Genomic DNA, 25,497 nt, shown 5'->3' on the forward strand with positions numbered 1-25,497 from the left:
TGTGTTTGTCTGTCTCTCCCATAAGAATGTAGGCTTCATGAGGACTTTGTTATAGTCACCTCTATGTCACAGCACCTAGGACAGAGCCTGGACCTAAAAGGAGTACAGTATTATTTGTTGGACAAATGGATAACAGAATGAATGTAGCTGGGTTTATGATACTTGTGAAGGTGTAAATATATGTACTTGAAAAGGATTCAGTTGCTGTTCATGCCCTAGATGCTTGTCATGAAGATGGCCCACATTTCATATATCTGTAGGCTGTATTTAAAACCTTTTAAGGGGAAAAATAATTTTGTATGGAAAAATTGCTAGTTTGTGTATAGTAGTTTTTTCTTTGCAAATAAAGTGATGTTCTATGTAAAAGGCATGCAAGCAATAGATTCAAACAAGTATATATTGAAAGATGACTCTTCCTTCCATTCTTGACCCCCAGCAGTGCAGCCTGAAAGATAACTGCTGTGGTTGTTTATTGTGTGTATCTTTTCAGATGTTTCCTATGTAAGTATAAAGTATGTACATTGTTTTTTTTTTTTCTATAATGGGTCCATACAATATACAGGGATCTCGACCTTGCTTATTTCACCTTATATATTTCAAAGAAATTTCACTCCTTTTAATAGTAGTATAGTATTTTACAGAATGCCTCTACCATGTCCTTATATGAAGCTCTTTGAGCACATGGTGAGTTTATATGTAGGAGCGCTTACTAGAGATGGAATTGCTGGATGAAGGGAATGCACATTTAAAGTTTTGATGGCTAATACCTACAACATCGATCACTTTACTTTGCCACCAACAGTGTAAGAGAAGTTCTGTTTTTCCATATCTAATTCAATACTTCTATCCAATAAGTCAAATGGTACCTTATTTTAATTTATATTTCTCCAGTTGTGAGTAAGATTGAGCACCTTTACATTGAAAGACATTTACATTTCTTCTGTGAAACTTTACATTCACATTTTTTACCCATTTTAAAAGTATGTTTTAGGCCAGGCGCGGTGGCTCATGCCTGTAATCCTAGCACTCTGGGGGGCTGAGGCGGGCGGATCGTTCAAGGTCAGGAGTTTGAAACCAGCCTGAGCAAGAGCGAGACCTTGTCTCTACTAAAAATAGAAAGAAATTAATTGGCCAACTAAAAATACATATAGAAAAAATTAGCCAAGCATGGTGGTGCATGCCTGTAGTCCCAGCTACTCGGGAGGCTGAGGCAGAAGGATCACTTGAGCTCAGGAATTTGAGGTTGCTGTGAGCCCGGGCAACAGAGTGAGACTCTGTCTCAAAAAAAAAAAAGTGTGTTTAGTTTTTTTATTATTGAGTTGTGAGAACTTTTTATATTTTGAAGAAATGAATACTTTGTTGACTGTTGCAAATATTTTCTTTTTCTTTTATGGCTTCTGGGTTCTGTGTATTTCAAAGAAGGCATTCTTTACTCCGAGAATATTATTTTAGAAAAATCTACCCTCCTTTATTCTAGTTGTATTTGTTTTTATTTTTTTATTTATTTATTTTTTTGAGACAGAGTCTCGCTTTCTTGCCTAGGCTAGAGTGAGTGCCGTGGCGTCAGCCTAGCTCACAGCAACCTCAAACTCCTGGGCTCAAGCGATCCTCCTGCCCCAGCCTCCCGAGTAGCTGGGACTACAGGCACAAGCCACCATGCCCGGCTGATTTTTATATTATATATATTAGTTGGCCAATTAATTTCTTTCTATTATTATGGTAGAGACGGGGTCTCGCTCAGGCTGGTTTTGAACTCCTGATCTTGAGCAATCCGCCCTCCTCGGCCTCCCAGAGTGCTAGGATTACAGGTGTGAGCCACCGCGCCCGGCTGTTTTTATTTTTTACATTTAAATCTTTCATCTGAGCTTATTCTGAGTAAAGAGTTAGAGAGAGATTCTTTACTTTTTTTCTTTCCCCAAATCTGATGTCTCAACACCATTTATTAACTAAACCAGGATTTGTCTACTAATTTGTATAATTCAAGGTACTTCTGGACCATTATCTTTCACATTTCTCTCTCTAATCTTGTACCAGCACCACTCTTTTTACTGTAGCTTTGTCATATATTTTAATAAAAGGTTGGGCTAGTTATGTTATTTTTTCAGGAATTTCCTGGCAAGCTATTTTTCCATATGAACTTTAGAATCAAGCTCTTTAAAATAAAGAAAAATAGTATTCATATTTTAATTGAGATTTCATTACATTTGTAGATTTAATTGGAAGAATTAAGGTCTTTATAATGTTTCCTCCTATCCAAAAATAAGGACTATCTTTCTATAATTTCACAACTAGACACCTTACTCCTTGAATTCTTTTCTTGTTTTTCTCTTTTGTTCATTCGTTTGTTCGTTCCTTCTCATCAGTTTTCTAGGCTAAGTGTCTACTATCTACACACAATGATAATTTTATCTCTTCTCTAAATGTTATGTGTCATTTCACTCTTATCTAAGGACATTGGCTAGCTAGCCACTCCAAAAGTCGTGGAAGCTTTCCTAAGTCACTCTAGCCAAACTTGCTTAAGTACCCTCATAGCACCTTTTGTATACCTTTATTATAGTCTGGAACACAATGAACTTGATAATATGTTTATCTTATTGAACAACTCTAAAACATCCTGTACACATTCCCACAGAAGTACTTTTCCACAGAACACCCTTTGGGAAACTCTGAGTTGGAGAAATCAGGACCATGGAAGTATTGCTTAAGGAAGAACTTGAGGTTACAAATAAGTGATCAGCAATACCAAGTACAGCACAATGAAGTTTAAGGATTGAAACAAAACCATGAGACTTAGAAAAAAGGAGGTCATCGATGACTTTAAGTATAATGGTGATGATGCCAGTTCACACTAATGGGACATTTACTACACACCAGTCACTTGGCTGAGTAATTACATGCATTACCTTGTTTAATCTTCACATTGGCTCCCAAAGCAGAATGATTATTATCTCTGTTTACAGATGTGAAAACGGTCTGAAGAAACTTGCCTAAGATTATCATGCAGTTAATGACAAAATGTAATTCCAAATCACACTAGCTTTACAGTGGAGGCTCTTCCACCTATCACTAGGACAATTGGATGGGAGTCTGCCCAGGAATGTTTCATTTGACCAAATCATTATGAGATTTTTTAAAACTGAATGTCTTCAGTAGGAATGCCTGTCATTGAGTTTGTGAGGGTTTTTGAATTGTAATCTCTGAAGTAGTCTATTCATTCATTAATAAATTATTTCAATAAATATTTCCTGAGTTTCCACTGTGTGCCAAGTACTATGCTAGGCTCTGGAGATGTAACAGTAAGCAAAAACAAGCAAGCACCTTACTTTCATGGAGGCTTAATTAAACAATATACAAAAAAATTGTGTGTGTGTTTGTGTGTGTATACGGTGCTAGGTGATGATATGTGCTAAGAAGAAAAATCATTGTAATAGGGACAGAGTGTGACAGATGACTATATTAGTTGTCCATTTTGACAGTAGATGACTATATTGGTTGTCTACTCTGACAGTAGGATCACTGGACATCTTTCATGAGGAATGTGCTACATTTCAAGGTTTGTTCTAGTGAGGAAATGGAGACACCAAATCATATGTTGTAGAAAGAAAATCAGAAATTGCACAGGAATTGGAAAGGGTGGCACAAGTCAGATGGAGGAATTTCTTTCTTTCCTAGGATAGAGTAATGTAAATGTGCTTGAAATACATAAAGCAAGTGGCCCAGGGCCACGGTAGAAAAGGCAGGGGCAAGTGTGGAACCTAGGTTCTCTGGTGACAGGAAGCTTGAGATTTATGTCCCAAGAAGCAAAAGGATCATTTCCTTGGAGGCTTCATTGCATATATTAACTGTCAAGGTGCACTATGTGGGTAAAATAATTTCCTATACCAGTTCTCTGGGGACAGTAGCCATTTGGGGGCATTGAGAGCACTGCAGAATTGGTGAGAAGAGTTTCTATGGGCAGTGGCTTTAAGAAGCTGGAGGTCAGTTAAGTTGCCATGGCAACACCACTGCTGGCTGCATACATCTCACCCAGGCTCTCCTGATCTAATAACCAGAACTAACATTGCCTTGAACTCTCAAACAAGGTGTGCTATTGGCAGACTTGCTTCTTTTTTTTTTAACCTCTCTATTAAATCCATTAATCTATTTTATTTTGCTTTCTGTAAAACCCAAATGATGAAAGAGAGAGAAATCAGGAGAGGAATTGTATTGTTTTAAACTCACTATCCCTATTTAAAATACTTATTGCAACTAAATTAAAGATTCACCTGTGCCATGAGCCACTATTTTCCTGTTTTCATGTTTTTGCATTTTCAAAGTGGTTTCATCTCCTTATACACATAATAAGGCCTTAACAAAATCTTTGTGAATGTTGCCTCTGCGGGCTCTCTGCTCTCATAGAAAACCATAGGACATTCAGGAATCGTGGGCTCTTTTTTTCCTAGTGCTATGCTAGGTTTGGGAGAGGGAGACCTCTGGTGTAGGGGATGGCAGATTTTGAAATGCCCACTTAGACTTCTCTAAAAAACACAGGTGGGAGAATTACAAACTTTTAACACTAGGACACTTGAGAGTCTGGCCCAAAGGCCCCTTCCAAGGTGGCCTCTCATGTACAACTCAGTGAATATCATAAACCCTTGCTGATTTAATAGACATTGGTAGCCTGAAATCACACTAGTAGTGTGAAATCCATGGTGAGATTGTATAATACACCATGGAAATCCAAATATTGCAAAACATATGCTCCCCCAACTCCATACGTTTCCCCTCCCCAGCTGATTGTTAATCATTTACTGGCATACCTGTATCAAACCCTTTCCTTATCTTGCAGGTAGGGGGAGTGGTGAGAAACAGGCTTCTTATCACTTTAGATTTCACGTGGCCATTGAATGATGGAAAATGAAAGAAAGAGAGAGCTATAATGCACAATGTTCTTCATTTTTGCTTAGTAATCTATATTACTTTGGAACAAGATTAAATAAAAGTAAACCTTTTTTTGAGATGAGAGTTTTCTCTTTTCATAATAAATATGAAAATAAAAATGTGTGATTATAAAGTCTGTTTTTATAGTAACCACATTTTATTTGGTACCTTGCCTTCAGACTTAAGAACCTTGTCTAACAATTGTATCTCATTTAAAAAAAATACTAAATAAACGTTTTGAAAGATTATGGCAAAAGTCCTTAAGCTAATCTGTAGAGTTGAAAATTGAGATATAATTTTCTTTCTGTAAGTAATAGTTGAATTTTGTAGTGATAACGGGAAGGTAGAATGCATAGTGAGTGATACACAAAATAAATATGAACAAGAGTTAAAGAATATAATTTAAGACTTAACATCTTTAGTTTTGTCCATTCAAATCAACAGATAGCCACAGTTGTTATATTAGAAAAGCTTTTTTGGACTGTGGGTGTTTGCTTGAGCTTTATGACTTACTGAATATTCAAAAATAACTACTTTCCTAAGCATCTTACCTTTATTTACATATTGTGTATTTTCTAACCTTTAAAGGATCATGGAAGTTCCTTATCAGGGTCTTCTTCACAGTAAACTTGCAAACTGAAACATTAACACCTATTTACTTAGCATCTTAGAAGAAATATGCTTTGCGTATAGTGGATTTTTCGAAATAACTTGAATCTTCCCCCTTCAACTTCCAAGATCTTTTTAAAACTATTTTTCTGAAATCCATTCTAAATATTTTAAACATATTCTTTATTTCTTAAGGTAAGAATTTAAACTCTCCTTGTTGAGATAGGGCCAATCATTTTCCCATAATGTAGAAAAACTACCTTTTACAACTTTTTAATTTTATTTTGCTATGTCCTTAAATACCAAATTGCAAAGTTACCTTTGTCACTGGTGTGATCATTGTACTAGCTCAGATAGTCCTGCTCCCCACATCCCCTTTAGTCTCCTGAATAATATTTATTTATTTGACACTGAATGTCACTCAGCAAACTTGGTTGGAGTTATATGCTAGATTAGATTCTATTAAGGTTCCAAATGAGGGTGTGAGAAGTAAAATCCTTTACTTTTCAGGAGACTTTGTTGTGATCATCTCAGGCACTTGGTTTTCTCATCTGAAATATGGCGATAATGAAATCTACTCCGAGGGATGGTTGTGAAAGGCAACAAAGAAAAGCAGGAAATATATCTGTAGAGTGTCATTGCAAGATGCCACCTCATTGTGCCTCCATGGGTACAACTGCTACCTGTCCCACTGTTGTTGATGTTCAAAGACACTCCTGCTTCTCCTTAGGTAGTGTGGAGAGGGCAAGTTTCTCCTCCTTAGAATGACAGCTGCCAGGGTAATTCTAGTAGTCTCTTGGTTATATTTATCTAATTAGTTTATAGTTAGGTTTATTAAAAGGAACAGGGAAGAAATGAAACTTTTTGCATCCGAGTTTCTCTATTTTTAAATATGGAATATTACTATGAGGAAAAACCATGTTAATCTCTTTTTACCTAGTAATGCCCATTCTAGAACTTAACCCTGAAGAAATAATCAGACATAAGAACAAAGATTTATGCATATATATATTTTTCGTTTCACCTTCATTCCTTTTTTACATCAGTCAGCACAAGAAGCCTTTGGCTTTGTCCCAGAAAATAGATTACACCAAGATTGGCAGACATTGGCTTGAATTTATTTAACTGTTAGGGGATGCCTTTCTTTGTTAGCAGATTCCAAAGATTTGTTGCATACCTAAATGTTTGACAGACATCAGCAAGGTAAGGGTAGTGTACTTGAAAGGGTCAAAATTGCACACAAACATTAGCAGATGGCAATGCTGGATATGGTTTAGACTCCCTGTGTTTTAGATCTTATAGACCCAAACTCATACATGGCTATGTATATCCCGTGCTGTTTTGTGCATGAATAAAATACTATGTCAGCCTGGATCCTCTGAGAGCAGGCATCGAGACAGAACTAGTTGTCTAAGAGATTTATTGTAGGAAAAAGCCCATGAAGGATAAAGGGGAGAGAGAGCAGGAGTAAGCAATTAAAAAAAAAAAATAAACCAAGGTAGTCCCACCCACAGTGTATAAGTGTTCCTTTCTCTCCACATCCATGCCAGAAAACTAGTGCAACCTCTATAGAAAATAGTATGGAGGTTCCCCAAAGCACTAAAAGTAGACCTACCATATGATCCAGAAATCCCACTACTGGGTATTTACCCAGAGGGAAAAAAGCTATTTTATCAAAAAGACACCTGCACTATAATGTGTATTGCAGTACAATCTGCAGTCGCCAAGATGTGGAATCAACCCAAGTGCCTGTCAATTCGTGAATGGATTAATAAAATTTGGTATATGTACACGGAGTACTACTCAACCATAAAAAATGAGTTAATACCTTTTGCAACAATCTGGATGGAACTGAAGACCACCCTCCTAAATGAAGTATGCAAGAATGGAAAAACAAACACTACATGTTCTCACTATTAAATTGGAACTAACTGATCAGCAGTCATGTGCACAGATGGAGGTGAAATTCAACGGAAATCATGTGGGAGGGAGTGGGGAGGAGGGGATGGGTAAATCATAACTAATGGGTACAATGTATGTTACCTGGGTGATGGGCAAACTTATAACTTTGATTCAAGTAGTACAAAAGTAATCCATGTAACCAAAATATTTGTACTCCCATGATATTCTGAAATAAAAAAATAAAAAAGGAAAAAAAATTATTTCTTCTAGGCTTGCATAAAAGCTTTTCTTTAAACTACTTACAATACCCTTTTATCATATGCCTTGCAATATTTCTCTGTACACATTTTAATACATATTTTTGCATTTATTAATGAATAAAATTTTATTTTCCCCATTTTCTAAAAAAATAAGAAAAAATAAACCAAGGTAGTCCTGTATAATTTTCTACAATCTGGATTTTGTTGATTGCATCCTGGTAGTGTTATTAAACATGTTCCTCTGACCCCTTGCTATCAGGTGTAGAGGCTTGATCACATTAGAATTTAATTTGTTCCTTCCTTCTGTCTGTCCATCCATCTGTCCTTCTTTTTTGCGAAACTTATTCATAGGTAGTGGTATGTACTTCTATCCAGAGACAGATAACATCTGGTTATCTCTTTTTTGTATGTATTGTTAGCAGCTGTTGATGATCATTATGCTAGACCCATTAATTCATTAGAAGTTGCAAAATGCTGACATTCTAATTATTTCTATCTTTACTTACTAGTTGACATACTTTTATCCCTTCATTAGCTATTTGGGTGCTTTGAGATTCAGTGTAAATAAGAAAGGTAGGATGAATGCTAGACTCTTTTGTTTATCATTTTTCAAAATGATAAGTTGGTTCCTCATCATTTTCCAAAGGTAGCCAATGAGAATTTTTGTGTTTGTTTAGTATTGTTATGAACTCATGGATTTAAGCCATTGCAGTCATCTTTATTTGATACTCAAATTATTCCATCTTTGGCCAGTGGGAGTATATAGGTAGGCTTCTGAGTCTTATTGACAAAATCCTAGTAGTTTCTGACAGTCTTCTTGCTTTCTAGTATGATCTAATACTCCAGGCTCATCTTATACATTTCCTGCTTCAGATCTAATATAGGTCACAAGCCATGGCTCATTGTAGTAGGAATTGATTTTTTGGAAAACAAAATCTGGGTGTTAAGAGTGTTCACTGCTACTGGGCAGGTTATCTTTTCTATGCCTTTTCATTGAGCAAGACTAAGAAATATGTTTCTTTTTAAAAAATATAGAGTATGTCTAGAGATAATACCAATAATTCTAATTCACATTTAGAACTATAGGATTATTATTTCATCTCATAATTGTTACATCTGAATTTCCTTATCCCCATGCCCCAAATCCTGCATCTCATCAATACCTACCTGACTACTCAATTGCTTTATCCCACACTACACATATAACAGTCTCAGGATAACAACACTAATACTAGCACCAACCAAATTACTATTGAAAAAAAAAAATGTTTGCAGTTCTTTCTATCCTTAGGGTATCTACCAGTAAATGAACCATCAAATGACTATGTTTTAAAATCACTTGGAATAGTTCATCTCCTCAACCATTTGTATATATATATCTACATATCATTTATATCATTTTACTAGTCTTATCCCCGGTACCATTCTTATTTCTCTTTTACTCTAATATTCTAACTAGCATTTCCCCCCCATGGTATGATTATCTCTATAGTTTGCTTCATTTTTTTGTAATGACGAATATAAAGATAAGTAGATACTAAGATACTGTTTGAAGTACAAAAATAAATGTAGATTTAGAAATAAATGTATGCGCACATATATTTCCTTACTCTGGAGCTGAGAGCTCCTAGAAGCAATGACACCCAAGTTACAATGAGCACAACTAGAGCCTAGATCTTTGTTTCTATACTATTCTCCAATAAATGGGACCAAGGCTCATTGGAGAAATGGCTGATTCTAAGGCTGGGGCAGGGAAAGACAAGATGAGCCTGGAGCATCTTGTAGTACCAGAAAGTAAGGAAGTATACATACACACACACACACACACACACACACACACACACACACACACACACACCCCATATGCACACATGCACACAAAATAACGGGAATACTGAAAGAGCTCTCAATGACCAAAGCTGGAACAATTTGACCAATAAAATGATATCATAGTATCAGATTCTAACCCAAAGTATAAAACAAATATCTGTGAGTCCATATCAATATAAATAAATGATCAGATAAATAAATAAATGGGAAGAAGAGACAAATACCCAGTGCATAAGAATTCCAAATACTGTATGTATGGGGTTATTAAATATGAAATGTCCAATTTCCTTAAGTGCTAAGTTTGACAGTTGATAACTCTGACATTTCACTTTGACATTTATTATTTTATTTTTATTGTGAAGATACATCCTCAGTCTTTCAAAGCACATTTTGGCTTGTGATTATCTGTCATATTTTTTTTTTAGAACTAAAATGAAACCATGGATAAGTAAAAAATTTGTGTTATTTTCAAAGATGAGTTCCATCATGGAACATATGCAGTGCAAACACCTCAAAATATCAATGAAGTGTTTGAGAAGGATGTGGTTAATGAATGTACAGTACATCAATGGTTTGAGAAGTTCCATTTTGGTGGTTTTAATCTTGAAAACGAGCCATGTGGGCGACCTGAGACCAAGATGGATAATGATAAGCTGAAAGCTGTAGTGGAAGTGAATCCATCTCATCCTATGTATTTATTAGCAAGTGTTAGCATTATTATTCCAACAATTTTGGACCATTGGAAACAAATTGGCAAGGTAAAGAAGCTGGATAATGAGTTTGCATGAATTAAATGAGCATCAGAAGAGAAATTTTCTTGAAGCTTGCCTTTCTTTGCTGTCATGACATAAAAGTGAACCATTTTTACACCATATTGTTACATATGATGAAAAATAGATTCTTTTTGACAATTGCAAGTTTTCACTACAATGGTTGGATAAAGATGAAGTGTCAAAACACAGTCCAAAACCAAATATTCATCAAAAAAAGCTAATAGCGTCTAGTGGTCCAGCACTGGTATTATCCATGACAGCTTCATGAAACCTGGTCAATCGATTACAGCAGATGTCTACTGCAACCAATTGGATGAAATGATGAGGATGCTTGCGATGAAGCAGCTGAGATTGGTCAATAGAGACAGGCCAATCCTCTTGCAAGACAACATTTGACCACATGTCACACAAACAACATGGCTCAGACTACAGAATCTGGACTTGGAAACTCTCTGACATCCACCATATTGACCAGGCCTTGTACCAACCAACTACCATTTCTTCCAGTCTTTGGACCACTTCTTGTAAGGAAAAATATTCAATTCTCAATAAACTGTGGAAAAGCGCCTTTCATGATTTCATTGCTACTCGCTTTCCAGGTTTCTTTGCTGCTGGCATAAACAAACTACCGTTAAGGTGGCAAAACTGTGTTGATAGTTGAGGCACATACTTTGATTTAATTGTACTGCTTCATGTTTGAGATGTAATAAACTAAGCTTTTGATTCGAGATTGGACATTTCATATTTAATGACTTAGGTGTGGGCTACGCATAGCCTTCCTTCCAAAGAGTACAGTATGGAAAGGGGGGAAAGAAGTAACTTTATGGTGAAGAAACTTGACAAACACTACCTCAGCCAGGTGATCAGATCAGACTCAACATCACTGATAAATCATGTTGATAGCATGCACCTTGAATATGTTGATCTACAACATTTTCTCTACTTTTCTGGTATTCCTATGTTGGGTTTAAAATATTCTTTTCTGAAAGCTTTTATTTATAAGTGAAAACCTGTTCTTGGCTGTGTTTGAGCCAGTGAATAAAGTATGAATCATGGTTCCTACCTGTTGGTAACTTAGAATCTAGTGAGGGAAAGATCTACCAAGCATGTAATATAGTTGTAAATCATAGGAAGTGACTATATAGGGTTTTCAAGTTGAGAAAAGTGTAGATATACTGAGGCCTGGTTTACAGGAAACACATTCTTCTGTTTATACTATTAGGCTGTCTGGAAGAGGGACACAATAGGGGTTGATTTAGGGCCTCAAAAATTCTCTAAATGTGATATAATTGTCACCAGAAAACAAGATATACATTTTAAAAATTATTACATTTTGTTTCTGTTGATCAACCTGAAATGGAAGATGACTAAACTAGTCGTTTGGGAATCCCTTATGACAGATAATAAAATTGATGGCTTAATCAGTCACAGTGTGATCAGAATTTATTAGAAAGACAGCAAGATCATTGGATTGGGTATGATACCTTGTGTTCATTTGATGTGTTAAATCATGGATGTCTAGCATTTAGATGTTCATATGTTTTTCTCTTTTGTTTTCCCTTCAGGATTGTCTGCTGCCAAACTCCTCTCCGAGCACGATGTTAACGTTTTGGTTTTGGAAGCACGAGACAGAGTTGGCGGACGAACATACACCGTGAGGGTAAGTGATATTAATATTTACATATAATTTCTCATTCAAACAACAAGTGAGGCAATTGGAAGTCACAGGGGTAGAGGAGATCTCATGAGTTTCATGCAGGCAAGCCATTTGTACTCCATAGCTCTAAAGTACTTCATCAAATAAAAGTCCATTCTCTTCAATAAGCACTCACTAAAGAGTGACAGGCTCTGACCTTCAGTCACTCACATTGTAGTGACGACAACAAACGTGAAGAAATAATTTCAATATGGTGTGATAATCTCCATACTAGAGACTTAAATCAAATGTGTAGTATCTCAGGTGGGGTTACAGTTTGGCTGGACTGGAAGTGACTATATACCCACAACACACACGTCCACACACACACAGACATGCACACTTGCTATATGTTCCTTATTTATCTGGTGATACACAGCTTAATAAAAGTGTGGTGGCTACAGTAAGCAGGACTAAATGTAGCATATTTTTGTGCAACTTTTCTCCTTGGCCCTTGTTCCCTAAGAGGTATGCTGCTGCCAGAAACACTCTTTGCTCAGGTTGGGTCTGGCTACATATGAGAAGGAAACCCAGTTCTCGCTACATCATTGCCTTTTTATACTTTTTCCATTCTGGACAAATGCATGCTCACTATTATTTAAGATATTTACTATTATTTACTAACTATTTACTACAATTTAAGGGAATGGTTGCAGTTATTTGAATCTGTGGGAGCTGATGAAAGTACATAGGGAGATAATGAAGGGTGGGAAGGAAACAGGGGCAAAGATGGAAGTTTGGGGCACATGCAGATAAAAGCCAGGGCAGGGGCAGAGGAACCAGAGAGAAGCAGTAGAGGCAAAGGAGGAGGACCAGACTAGAGCAGTGCTTTGCAAGTCACTGAATGAAAGAGGAAGGGATGCTCAACGGAGTCAAATGACATAGGATAAAGGCAGAAAAGAGACCCTCACATTTGGCAGTTAGAAGGTCATTAATGAGACCCTTTGCTAGAGCATACAAATAGAGTGTTAAAGGCTGGGGATCTGAGGACAAGACTATTAAAGTGACTGGAAAGAGAGGATGCATCTATCTAACCAGAAGTTGTTTCAGTGAGACTAATAACAAAATGGCTTAGGCAATGATAATAACAGAATATAATGGCTTAAGCAATGCAAGCATTTGATTATTTCACAGAAGTCTGGTGGTAGGTAGTCCAGGCTAGTGCAAGAGTTCAGTTAAGTCGTCAAAGCTTCAGGCTCTTGCTATCTCTGTGCTTTTCCATTCATTTCATATTGGCTTATCGCCTTGTGGTAACAAAGTGGATGCTGTGATTCTAAGTGTCAAGTTCTCACTCAGGGCAAGGGAAATGGAGGGACAATATCAGCCTTGTCTGCAACAGAGGCTTTCCTTTAGCAGAAGACCCCAGTGACATTTGCTTTAATCTCATTGGTCAGAGTCGGGTCACATGGCCACCTTCAGCTGCTAGGGAGCCTGGGAAAGCAAGTATTTAACATTTCCAGGCTGCATAATAGAAGCAGGCATGGGAGGGAAAATATGAATGGACATTGGAATAACCAATAGACAACATCTGACCTAGGATATTGTAGCAGCTCTTTCAGTCACACTATGCCATGCGACCCTTCTGTCATTGCTTCTTACCATTTTAAATATATAGGGATATATCATAGGCCTATTTCCACCTTGCTCAGCTTTAAGAATACTCGACAGCCTTGCTACTCATAGTGTGATCTGTAGGTCAGCAGCCTCAGAAGCAACTGGGAACTCAATAGAGATGCAGAATCTCAGGCCCTGTCCTAGACCTGCTGAATCTGAATCTGCATTTTGACAAGATCTCCAGGGGACACTACAGAAGTGCTATTCGATGTTTGCTTGCTTGCCTTAAATTACTGTCAATCCAGATTAAATTTATTTGGGGAATTTCTGAGTACTCCCTTAGATGTAGTCCACTGGGAGGCTATTGGTTTGGGAGTGAAGAGCCTAGGATTCTAGCTCCTGTACTGGCCTGATACATTGTCTTGGGTAAGTTCTATTAGCACTTTATATCTCAGTTTTCTCATCTGGGCAATAAGATAAAATCTACATGCCCTAGAAGAAGATCCCTTCCATCTTCAAATTCTAATTGAAGGCAGAGTGTTGTAGTGCAAAGGAAGAGTTGCATATTCTGCCTGTATGTCCTTATTAGATATGATTCTTCTGTCATTTTCTGAAAAATACTCCTTCATTTTGGAGATAGTTATTAAGTTGTTCCTTAGCCCTACTTTTCTTATCTCTGAAACCTTTTGGTTATTAAATAGGAGCATCAGTCATGTTGCAGATTTTCAGTTAAGAACAAGTTTCTTTGTATAAGGGAAATGAGAATTCCAACATGCTTGTCGGCATCTGTGTTATTGGCCTGGGCTGCTGGGCCATACTGCACCATTTATATGTGTCAGCACCATACAGGAACTATTATTGTATATTCAGCATGATATTATACCCCCCTTAGGTAGGTGAGAAAGGAATCTCTGAAATGCTTAGAAATTAGGACTTAGCATTTACATTTCAAATGACTAGAAGGAGAAAAAGAGAGCTTATAGGAAGCAGGGATGAAAATTGTATTTATTAAGAAACTGAATCAAATACTATTAAGAATTGCTTATAATAGCATAATCGATTATGATAATTTTGGGAGGAAATGTCATAAAAACTACTCTGGGTCTTTACTGAAATGTCAAATGTCACCTGAGAGCTGTTCAGATAAATCTCTCATTAGTTCAGAACGTCCCAATTTTTTCTAATGTGATTCATCCATAATTCTTCAGAATCAAATACATAAAGTTGAAATGCCTGCAAGCCACCATAGGGTTGGTATATTTGTTTTCTAATATAGTTGCATGTTTTCAGCTTCTTCAAAGGCTGAATAGTGAGATCTTAATCAAGACCCTAAAGACTGTGGTACAACATAGTAGAATACAATATTACACTTCTAATGTTTTCATGGCACCTCATTTAAAATGTTTATATTGTTTCTATTATTTAATGTTTAAAATGTTTCTATTGTTCTAATGTTTAAAATGTTTCTATTTTGTAAAGAATCATTTTGTAGAATGCCTCACTCTTTTTATTGCTTCATTTAGGATTGTTTGCTTTAACGATAGTGTTATTGTTCCAAAGACATCATGTTTGAATATTCCCAAGAGTCTTCTTGCTATCTTTGTAAACGCCCAGAAATTTATTGAAGTACTGACTCCAGTTTTGTTCTTCATATCTTAAATTGGATGTTGGAGACTAGAAAATATTTGAAGGACATTACCAATGCTTAGTAAAAGAGAACATAAGGATATATGAGAGACAGATTAAAAAGTCAAAGAAGTACTTCATTTCTGATCTTTGGACAGAATGGAAACCCTGAGTAACTCCCCACTGAAATAAGTAAAATGCAGAATAAAATATACTGTGTTTATCTGACATAGAAGTTTGAAATTTACAGATCTCCTGGATGTTGAACAGGTATCTCAAGCTTCACAACATATCCCACTTCTGATCTTCTTCATCTAGACTGCTACACATGAGTAACCCAAAGGCAAAAATCATAAAACATACAAGCAAACAAAGCACCAAAAAAGAATAAGCAGAAAAAATGACCCAGAAAGATTTTGTAATAGTTGAATTATACACAGAACATAAAATTACTATTTAATATGTTTTAAGAAAATAAATTCTTGGGCCGGGCGCGGTGGCTCACGCCTGTAATCCTAGCTCTCTGGGAGGCCGAGGCGGGCGGATTGCTCGAGGTCAGGAGTTCGAAACCAGCCTGAGCAAGAGCGAGACCCCGTCTCTACTATAAAAATAGAAAGAAATTAATTGGCCAACTAATATATACAAAAAATTAGCCGGGCATGGTGGCGAATGCCTGTAGTCCCAGCTACTTGGGAGGCTGAGGCAGGAGGATTGCTTGAGCCAGGAGTTTGAGGTTGCTGTGAGCTAGGCTGACGCCACGGCACTCACTCTAGCCTGGGCAACAAAGCGGGACTCTGTCTCAAAAAAAAAAAAAAAAAAAAAAAAAAAAGAAAATAAATTCTTAAAACTAGGAGCAGGGAAAAATAAACTAAAAAAATCAAGTAGATTAAAAATGATTTCTAAAGATGAAAATATACCAATTAAAATTTTATTAATATAAAGTTGGTGGATAGATTAAATAGTATATTAGACACAGCTGAAGAGTGAGTGAACTGATAACATCTGAAGAAATCATCTACAATGCAGTTCAAAGATAAAAAACTGGAAAATATGTTGGGGGAAGCAGAGAGATGGAAGATAGTGTTATGATGATATAAAAAATTAGTGGCTAAGGATTTTCCAGCATTATTGGAAAACAACAAGATACCCAACATGCCCAAAGCATGATAAATAAAAATAAACTCTCACCCAGACATAGAGAAACTGCCGTATACCAAAGAGATCTCAAAAGCAATTATTTTTCATAAGATAAAAAAGGCAAATCATACCATACTATGAAAAGTCAACAATTAGACGTATGAGTGACCGTGACTCTTCAACAGCAAAAATAACTGCCAGAAGATAGGGTAATAATATCTTTACTGTTCAGACAGAAAGAAAGAGAATGGGAAATTCTAACCAAACTTTGTTACCTGCTAGAACTATCTTTTTGTCCAACTGACAAAAATAGAGAGTTTAGGACCCGTAATGGGAAGAAATTACAAAGAATATGGTTCAATCAGAAGGAATATGATTACAAATAAAAGATCTGAGATTTAAGAGGGGACAGTGAACAAAGATATTGGTAAATCTTTAAATGTAGTTAAGTAATATCAACAACAGCATAAAATAAAATTAGTAATGTCAAGTTTGTTGGTTGACAAACCTGAAACAGAGTATTTAATACTTTCATAGTTTACAGATTAGATGAAAGATGATCACAATTAAAGCATGAATATTTTTCTGTTTTGCAGTAGAAAGATAATATATTAATAAACTTCAGACTATATTAAGTATATATGTTAATATAGCTAGGAACATTGTCTAAAAGGCCTGACTGTATAACTTCCAAACAAGTAGAAGAAAAAACTTTAAAAGAAGAAAACTCTTAATCCAAAAGAAGGAAAGAAATCAGGGGGAAAACTATTCATGTGGGACAAATGGAAAGCCATAATATAATAAGAAGTAAAGTTAAAACATTTAAAAAAGAAATAATAATAAATATAAATGAACTAAACTTGTCAATTAAAAGAAAAAAGTAAGAATAAAGAAAACCCTACTGAAAGATAACCCTGCTGAAAGATAAAGAGATATATAAATACTAATTAAGCTGTTATAATTATATTAATATCACACAAAATAAGATTTAAACAAATTTCAATGAAATAAATATCACTACATAATTGAAGATTGAACAATTTTAAACTCATATACACTGAATAATCTAGCTTTAAAATATAAAGCAAAAATTGACAGGAACCAAAGTTAGATGTTCGATAGAGTAAGAGATTTTTAACAAGCTTTTTAAGGTTAATAATAGATTAAGCAAATAAAAAAGGGAGAGTGCAATTAAGTTTATTTTAGTGGACATGTACAAAATTTGCATGTAGCTTTTAGAGACTATGTATTCTTTTCAAGCAGGAATATAAAATCTTTGAATACTGACCATGTGCTAGGTCATAAAGTTAGTCTCAAAGATTGTTGTCATATAAACCACATTCTTTGACCACAATGCAGTTATGATAAGAAGATAACTGAAAAACATTCCAGCTGTGGAAATTAAAACAAAACACAACAAAACTTCCAGAAACGTGAGTCTAAAGAGATATTCTAATAGAAATTTGAAAATACTTAGACTTACACAATAATGGAAATGCTAAATATAAATTTGTGGCTGTAGCTAAAGCAATACTTAGAGGAAGATTATAGCCTAAATTTTTCCATTAGAAAAGAAAAAAAGGCTTAAAATATGAATAAGCTAAGCATGCAAAGAGTTTGAAAATTATGAGTGTAATAAATCCAAAAAAGAGGGGAAGAGCGCAAATCACTGATATAGAAAATAAACACACAGTAAAGAGGATCAGTGAAACAAAAGTTAGTTCTTTGAAGAGGCCTGTTAAAGATAGAGAAGTGCCTGGTAAGACTTTTAAAGAAAAAAAAAAGAGACATTCCAAATAAACAATAAAAGAGATGAAAATGAAGATATAACTACTGATGCAATGAAGAATAAATGAAAAGAGAATGTTATGAACTTGAAAACAACAATTTAAAACATACATGATATGTAAAAATTATAAGAAAAATGTAATTTATCAAAGTAACACTGATTTAAGAAGAAATAGAAAACATGAGTAGTGCTTTTGCCTCAAAATAAATTGAATCTGTAGTTTAAGATTTTCCCACAAAGAAAACAATAAGCCTAGATAGCTGTGCAGGTGTGTTCTATCTAATGTTCAAAGAATAGATCATTCTATTTATATACAAACTCTTCTAGGAATAGGAGAAAATATTATCACTAACTAGTGAGAATAGCTATACTCTAATGCAAAAAAACAGACAAGGGCAGTAGAAGAAAGGAGAATCACAAGCCAATCTCAGTGTCTCTTATGAACCCAGATACAAAAATCCTAAACAGAATGTTAGCAAAGCATATCTTGCAATGGAAAGGTAATATCAGGTTAGGTAATCCCAAGAAGCCAAGGTTGAATAATACTAGACCATCAGTTTCCCGGAAATAACAGATTAGGTAAATTGTACCAAAATACAGAGAGACTAGACAAAATGTACTGTACACACTCACACACACATACACACACCCAAATCTTCAATGCATTAGAGAACCAGAGAGCTAACAAGGTAGTGAAGAATCTCTGGGCCAACATCTGGAAAGCATTGACCTACTTTTTCCTGGAAGTTGGGGCAAGTTGCTGACCACTGAAGAAGCTGCTAGGAAGCTGAGCAGTACTTGGCAAAGTCTTTCAAAGCTAGGGTGACAGAAGGTCAATTCCAGAGTCCAGCAAAATTTGTGTATATGGTGGAGAGGTGTTGGTCAACTCCTCATGCTTTGGATTGGGCTGCATCCTAGGACTAAGAGTGAACTAGAAGAGGACTAGGCCACATGTGCATTTCAGCCCATCTTCAAATCGTCTCAAGCACTGAAAATGGAATAAAGTTATCTAGTACTGTTAGTGTCCCAGGCTCTGGGCAGAAGCAAACATAAATCCTCTCTGAGAAAGATACCATCCTCCTAGGATTCAAATGATTTCTGCATCTGTTCAAGTACAACGAATGGCACGCAATAAAAAAATAATCAGGCAAGCAAGAAGAAAAGGCAGCATGCATGAGAACTGGTATAAACAACAAAGTATAAATAGATCCTTAAGAATTTACTATACAAAAACATGAAGGAGTTGTAGCTCAATGATATGCGATTTATTGATTAAATCATCAGTAAGTGTGTTAATAAAAAAGCTGAAAAAATTGGAGAACTGCATTTAAGAGGGGGGAAGTAAACAATTTTAGTTTATGAGAGGGTTTGCATATTTGTAAATAGTAGTATATGAATCTTTTTATAACTTTTAGTACTCTTTTCCTATGATGTATTCTTCCCTGGAAGTGTTTTAAAATAGTATCTAGAGCCTACCAATGTGGGCTGATTTAAGATTTCATCTGGTAGAAATCAGGGAATTAGGCCTAATAAATTTCTAGGTGGCTCTTCCACCAAGAACACCAGAGAAAAGTATACGTAATAACTTAAATGTTTTGCAAAGGAGCTAGACCAGCAGTATATTCTGCAGTGTTCTTTATTCTTTATGCATTATATTGCTGAATCAGCCTCACTTATATCTCTACAAATGGTGGTGCTTACTGATGAGGGTCAGACAGGGTTGTGCCCCAGTTCTTGAGTAGAGGAGAAAAAGATTGCTATTTTCAGATGCACTTTATAAGGGAGATGTAAAGCACAGTTAAGTTTTAAAAAATAAATGGGGTTATTTTTTATAAGGCATAAAGACTTTCCCCCCAAGTTTTAACAAAAGTCTTCTGATCATTTTTTGTCTTTTTGCAGAACAAACATGTGAACTACGTTGATGTTGGTGGAGCTTATGTTGGCCCAACCCAAAACAGAATCTTACGCTTGTCTAAGGAGCTGGGCATAGAGACATACAAAGTGAATGTCTCTGAGCGTCTTGTTCAATATGTCAAGGTAAGGCTGACAAGTGACCAATGAGGCAGCATTTTATTTGAGAAAATATTTGGTTTGCTTTCAGTTATTTGTTTTTTTTTCTCAAAGCAATCATAAAAACAGGCTCCTGGCTTTAAAATAGTAGTCTGCCTTGCTTTTCTTTTCTCTTTTCTTTTCTTTTCGAAAAATCCCGAAGGACTCCTGGAATCACTGTGGGAGATCATGGCTCAGTTTGGCACCCCTCCATGTCATCCACTGTGGCCCTCATAGGCTATGCCCCAACTCCCAGTCCAACCAAAGTAGACAGGGAGGCTCTTGGCGCCCTCCTAATGCATTTGCAGGGCATAGGAGTGTGGGTGCCTGCAACAGACATGCTCACACATACACACGTGCATGCACACCCCACAAGCCCCAGGCAATCCCTGAGTCACCTGGGAGGCAACTCTAAGGCCCCAAGGAACATGATAGTTTGAGGCCACTTCTTTTTAGTCTTTGAACTGGTTATTCATCTTCATTCTTACCTGGCATTTCTTTGAACACTTTGATCATTTCTTCTGTACCTGCCCTTGACTCTTGGGAAGTCTAGCTCTGTTGTGCAGTTTTGTACTGTTTAAACAAGAGATTGTTTAAACTCTAGCTGCTGATACCCATCCAAGAAATAACAGCTGTTGCCAATGTTTTTCTTTCTCATTGAAGCCAAACATGGAATGGCTGGAGTCCAGAAACATGCCTCAAGAAATCAAGTTTCCAATCTGACATTGCACCCCACTTCCTGGAGCTAGTGTCACGGGGGAAGGGATCATTTATTTATTCATTCTAATGCCAGGATTCCCATGCCAGTAACCATGTTACTTCCCAAAAGACACATCTCCTCCCCCACCCCACCATAGGCAATCACTGTGGGTCTGGAGGCTGCAGGGCTTTTGGAATGTGCTAGGAGTTAATGTTAATTGCAATGCCTGCACACTGATGCCCAATCAGGGCACATAGGGAATCTTTGTGAACTCTGATAATCATGTGTTTTGGTATGTTTGGGAGAATCTGGCAGTAACACACATGAAAAAGCAAACCAGTAGTCTTTAGAAAAACTGTGGGTTCAGAGGTCAAGGGAGAAATGAAGGAAGTATAAAACAAATTATACAAAATGTTTAAGAAACTTGGCTTCAATGACCTTTGGCCTCATGACCAAAAAGGAAAAACCTCTTTGTTTTCTTACTTTTTCTTTTCCGCACTGCATGCTGTTTCCCTGGACTAGTAAATAATAGCAGCAGTAAGTAAAATAGCAGCTAACATTTACTGAGCACTTTTACCTGTATTCTCACGTTTAATATATGGAGAGAGACCAAATCCTTTGCACTCAATTACTAATTAAATAATCACGTAAATTCATTCTCCATTCTAACTGGGAAGCAAATGAGCATGATGATTATCCTGGAATCTAAGCAGATTCATGCTTATAATCTTTTCCTCCCTAAGATTCAGGTGCTGAGAGAGTTTTACTTCACCTGGAGGCTGACAATAAACAACAACTAAGCACTTTTTATGCATGAACTCATTAAATCCTTACATCCACCCTGCTAGGCAGGCATTATTATCCCTACTTTACAGATGAGAAAAGTGAGGATCAAAGAGGTAAAGTCAATTGAAAAGGCTATAAACCTAGTTACAGTCTACCTAATCCCTGAGTGCCTACTCTTCATTAGGAAATGAAACTGAGGGTCCTGAACTGAAACGTGCTGAGCTTTCAACATTTGTTTGGCCAAACACACATCTATTGTAAGTTATCTCACCATCAATATCACTGCAGCCTGGCTCATACAATGAGTTTTTTTTTTTTTTTTTTTTTTTTTTTTTTTTTTTTTTTGAGACAGAGTCTCGCTTTGTTGCCCAGGCTAGAGTGAGTGCCGTGGCGTCAGCCTAGCTCACAGCAACCTCAAACTCCTGGGCTCAAGTGATCCTTCTGCCTCAGCCTCCCGGGTAGCTGGGACTACAGGCATGCGCCACCATGCCCGGCTAATTTTTTTTTATATATATATCAGTTGGCCAATTAATTTCTTTCTATTTATAGTAGAGACGGGGTCTCGCTCTTGCTCAGGCTGGTTTTGAACTCCTGACCTTGAGCAATCCGCCCACCTCGGCCTCCCAAGAGCTAGGATTACAGGCGTGAGCCACAGCGCCCGGCCACAATGAGTTATTAAATGCAGTTATTAAAGATGCAGTTATTAGTAAAGATGCAGTTAATAACTGCATAGATGCAGTTATTAAAAGACCACTTTTCTTTCACTTTCTTACCCTTCTTCCACTTCCATGTTCCTTTATGTACATTTTGAAAACTGGGAAAAACTAGAAAGTTGTAGGTATGTCCTCAAACTTGTTACCTGCTAGTCTCCCAGCTATGCCCACTCTAAAACATGATGCGAAGGTGGGATTTTGAAAGGGGCACCCATAGCCAGCTTTTGTGAGTAATTCAACTCCTCATCCTTTTTGATGGAGGCACACCACAAAATGAGAAAGTGCTGTTTAAGAATCTTGACTTTGCCTGCAAGTTATCAAGAGATCATGGCATGCTGTCCAACCTTCCTGATAGGTCCTTACAAGTTAAGTATCTTAAGTTGTGTTGGGATTTCTGATGTCTCTGTAATTTTCTGGGCTTCACATGGAACCCCGCTTTCCAGAAATCCAGGTATGATTGTTCTCTACTTTGAAAGGGTCCTGCTGCAAGCTTTAGTAGTCAGTGAACTTGTGGAAAGATTTAGGGAAATGCTATGTGCTACATCAGATGCCTAAGTAAGGAAAGAGAAATGTTAAGAGTAGCATCCCTTTCTTTGTAGTTGCTACTGCTGAGTTATTCTCTAAGGTATGTCCAAGCCACCCGATAGTCCCGTTGCTAAGGAAAAATACAGCTTCAGCCTTCTAGAGGGGAGAACTACTCACCTTTTACCATATTTTTCTGTCACAAAAATACAAATATAGCTGAGCATTGCATAACCTACTGTAAAAAGGCATCTTATCACGAGATTGGACTTGGTAGCCTGAGGCTGCTTTTGTAGGGCATTATTAACCTCTGGATCTTTGCCATTGCATGGCCATACACATGAACATGATAGTAAGATTAGATCGTAATTATGGAAGACTCAGCATGTGGCAGGCTTGGTGCTAAAATGCATGCTTCACCTGCACTGTAGATAACTAATGGCATGTTTAAATCACAACCTCAGTGATTGAACCCTCAAGGTCAGCACCACTTCCATAGTAATGATTAACGATGACTCTCCTTTACTGAGCTCCTAGTATGTTCCTGGCCTTGTTCCAAGGCCTTCCCCTTCATTATCTTAACCCTCACAAGGATCCTAAGGCAGGAATTGTAGCTCCATTTCACAGAAAGGGTCTGAAGTTCAGAGGTCAAGTAACCTGCCCAAGCCAATAAAGGCCACAGAGCTAGAATTCAGATTAAGATCTTTTGGCTTTTCCATGCTATCTCTTGCCAGGCAATATTCCACTCTCAGGGACTGTGGACTCCAAGAAGCTGCCTTACAGTTTGTGCTTGTCCTAGTCTTCTTTGGCAGCTCTCTTCTGAGGGTCATCCTGTGTCCTTCGCTGTGTACCCGTATGCAGTGCTGGTGACCATTTTGCTCAGTTGTTTGGCCTGGAAGCCTGAAAGAGCAGTGTATCAACCTGCTACAATATAATCACTGTGCCTTGCTTATTATGTGATGGATGTAGTAACTGATAAACAGCCATTTAATTGCCAGGCAATTAATGTTGAAGCTCTATTTTGAATTTTAGTACTTAACAATAACCACATATTTAAAATGCCAAACATAATTCTTTTTATTTAAGATATAATATCATCTAACAAAAAGATGGAGAATAGAAATACTTATGATTAATCCATTCTCTCACCATACTTTAACCTTCCCAAGAACACATATTTTCACCGAGATAGACAGCAATGTTAAGGCAAATAAAAGTAGTAGGTTAGTTAAAGATTATTTTATCTGAATGAGTGCCTTTTTGCTAGTGTTTTCTAATAAAACATATCATTTCTGTAATGAGAAATATTCAGTGTAGTGGGTGTTTTTATGATGATCAGGAAACTGTAAAAGGAAGAGGCCATATTAGGGAAAAGCAGAAAGATATTTAATCTAATATTCCAGATAAGATTGTTAATAAACTATAGTAAAAATTTTAAAATTTTTAAATTAAATTATTAAATTTATTATTGGTAATTTTAATTTAATACTTTTTATTTATTGATTTATTATTAATATATTATTAAATTATTCTTTAAATTATTAAAACATTAAATATAATTAAATTATTTAAAATACCTCAACTCTTACTGTTCTCTCCACTTGTACAGGTAAATATAGGCTTTTCCCCAACATTATAGTATATTGGGTTAATGATACAAATTGTCTTTGTGACACTTTCTGCATTGCTTTGTGACAGTCCCAGCTTCCCTAATCTAATACAGTGTATTCTTTTTTGTAAATAACACTGAAATGGAGGATTGCCATTGTCTAGATAAACCCAGCGATGTCCTTTATGATCCAGATTACTTCAGCTCTTAAATTTTACCAATGTGAAACATTAAAGAATGCCTAAATTGTTTCTTGTGTCAGCAATATGTAGTGTATCTAGTTTCAATCTAGGATAGTTTTTAGTGTCCACCAAAGAACTGCTCTATACATTTGCTAGATTGTGTTTACAGAGCAAGTTTTGACATAACAGTGTGTAGTTTCAAGCCTGACCCTCTTGGCTGAGCACTGGGGATATACTTTTAGTGATGTTGCCCCCCCATATCTTTCTAAGAAGATTCATAGAAGGTTCACATCATAATGCTCAATTCATTTATCAGTTCAGTAAGTATTTACTGAGCAATCTACTCTGTACCAGATATTGTTTTAGGCTGCAGATAGAATGGTGAACAAATGATCCAAATTTATGCCTTCTTGGAGCTTCCAATCTAAAGGGGAGAAGACAAGTAAACAGTAACAATAAATAAATAATAATAGCTAACATTTTTGCCTGAATCCTTCATGGATCCTGTAAGTAGAATCCCTTTTCTAATTCTAGTTTAGTAGATCCTGATTCTTATGTAACAGTTTCCTGACAAGTTTCTACAGTGAGTGGGTTTTATGAATGTTGTGAATTTGATATGAGTTTATTTAGGAGATTATACCTGATCTGTGAAATTAATATAAATTAATTGTGTTTTCTTTAACCTAAAAGATAGATTTTTAAAGTAGCATCAGCTAGACATGTTTAAAACATTCTCTTTATAATTTAAATTTTTTTCCTTTGGATGGTGTAAGGGAAGCAACTGGACCTAAATGCCAAGTAAATTGATTTATTACTTACATTAGTAAATAAGATGCTCCA

At 36.4% G+C, this 25,497-nt stretch overlaps 1 protein-coding gene across 2 annotated transcripts in view; it reads left to right on the top strand.

Moving 5' to 3' along the window:
* The window catches only part of MAOA (monoamine oxidase A), an 81,010-nt gene that overhangs the window by 12,516 nt on the left and 42,997 nt on the right, over positions 1–25,497 (top strand). For both annotated transcript variants that reach the window (XM_012754057.2, XM_012754058.3), the window contains 2 exons: positions 11,860–11,954; positions 19,996–20,133. In XM_012754057.2, the coding sequence (XP_012609511.1) occupies positions 11,860–11,954; positions 19,996–20,133 (233 nt within the window). The remainder of the gene's footprint in view (positions 1–11,859; positions 11,955–19,995; positions 20,134–25,497) is intronic.

Source organism: Microcebus murinus, chromosome X, assembly GCF_040939455.1.
Source record: "Microcebus murinus isolate Inina chromosome X, M.murinus_Inina_mat1.0, whole genome shotgun sequence".
In the NCBI taxonomy this organism is placed as follows: domain Eukaryota; kingdom Metazoa; phylum Chordata; class Mammalia; order Primates; family Cheirogaleidae; genus Microcebus; species Microcebus murinus.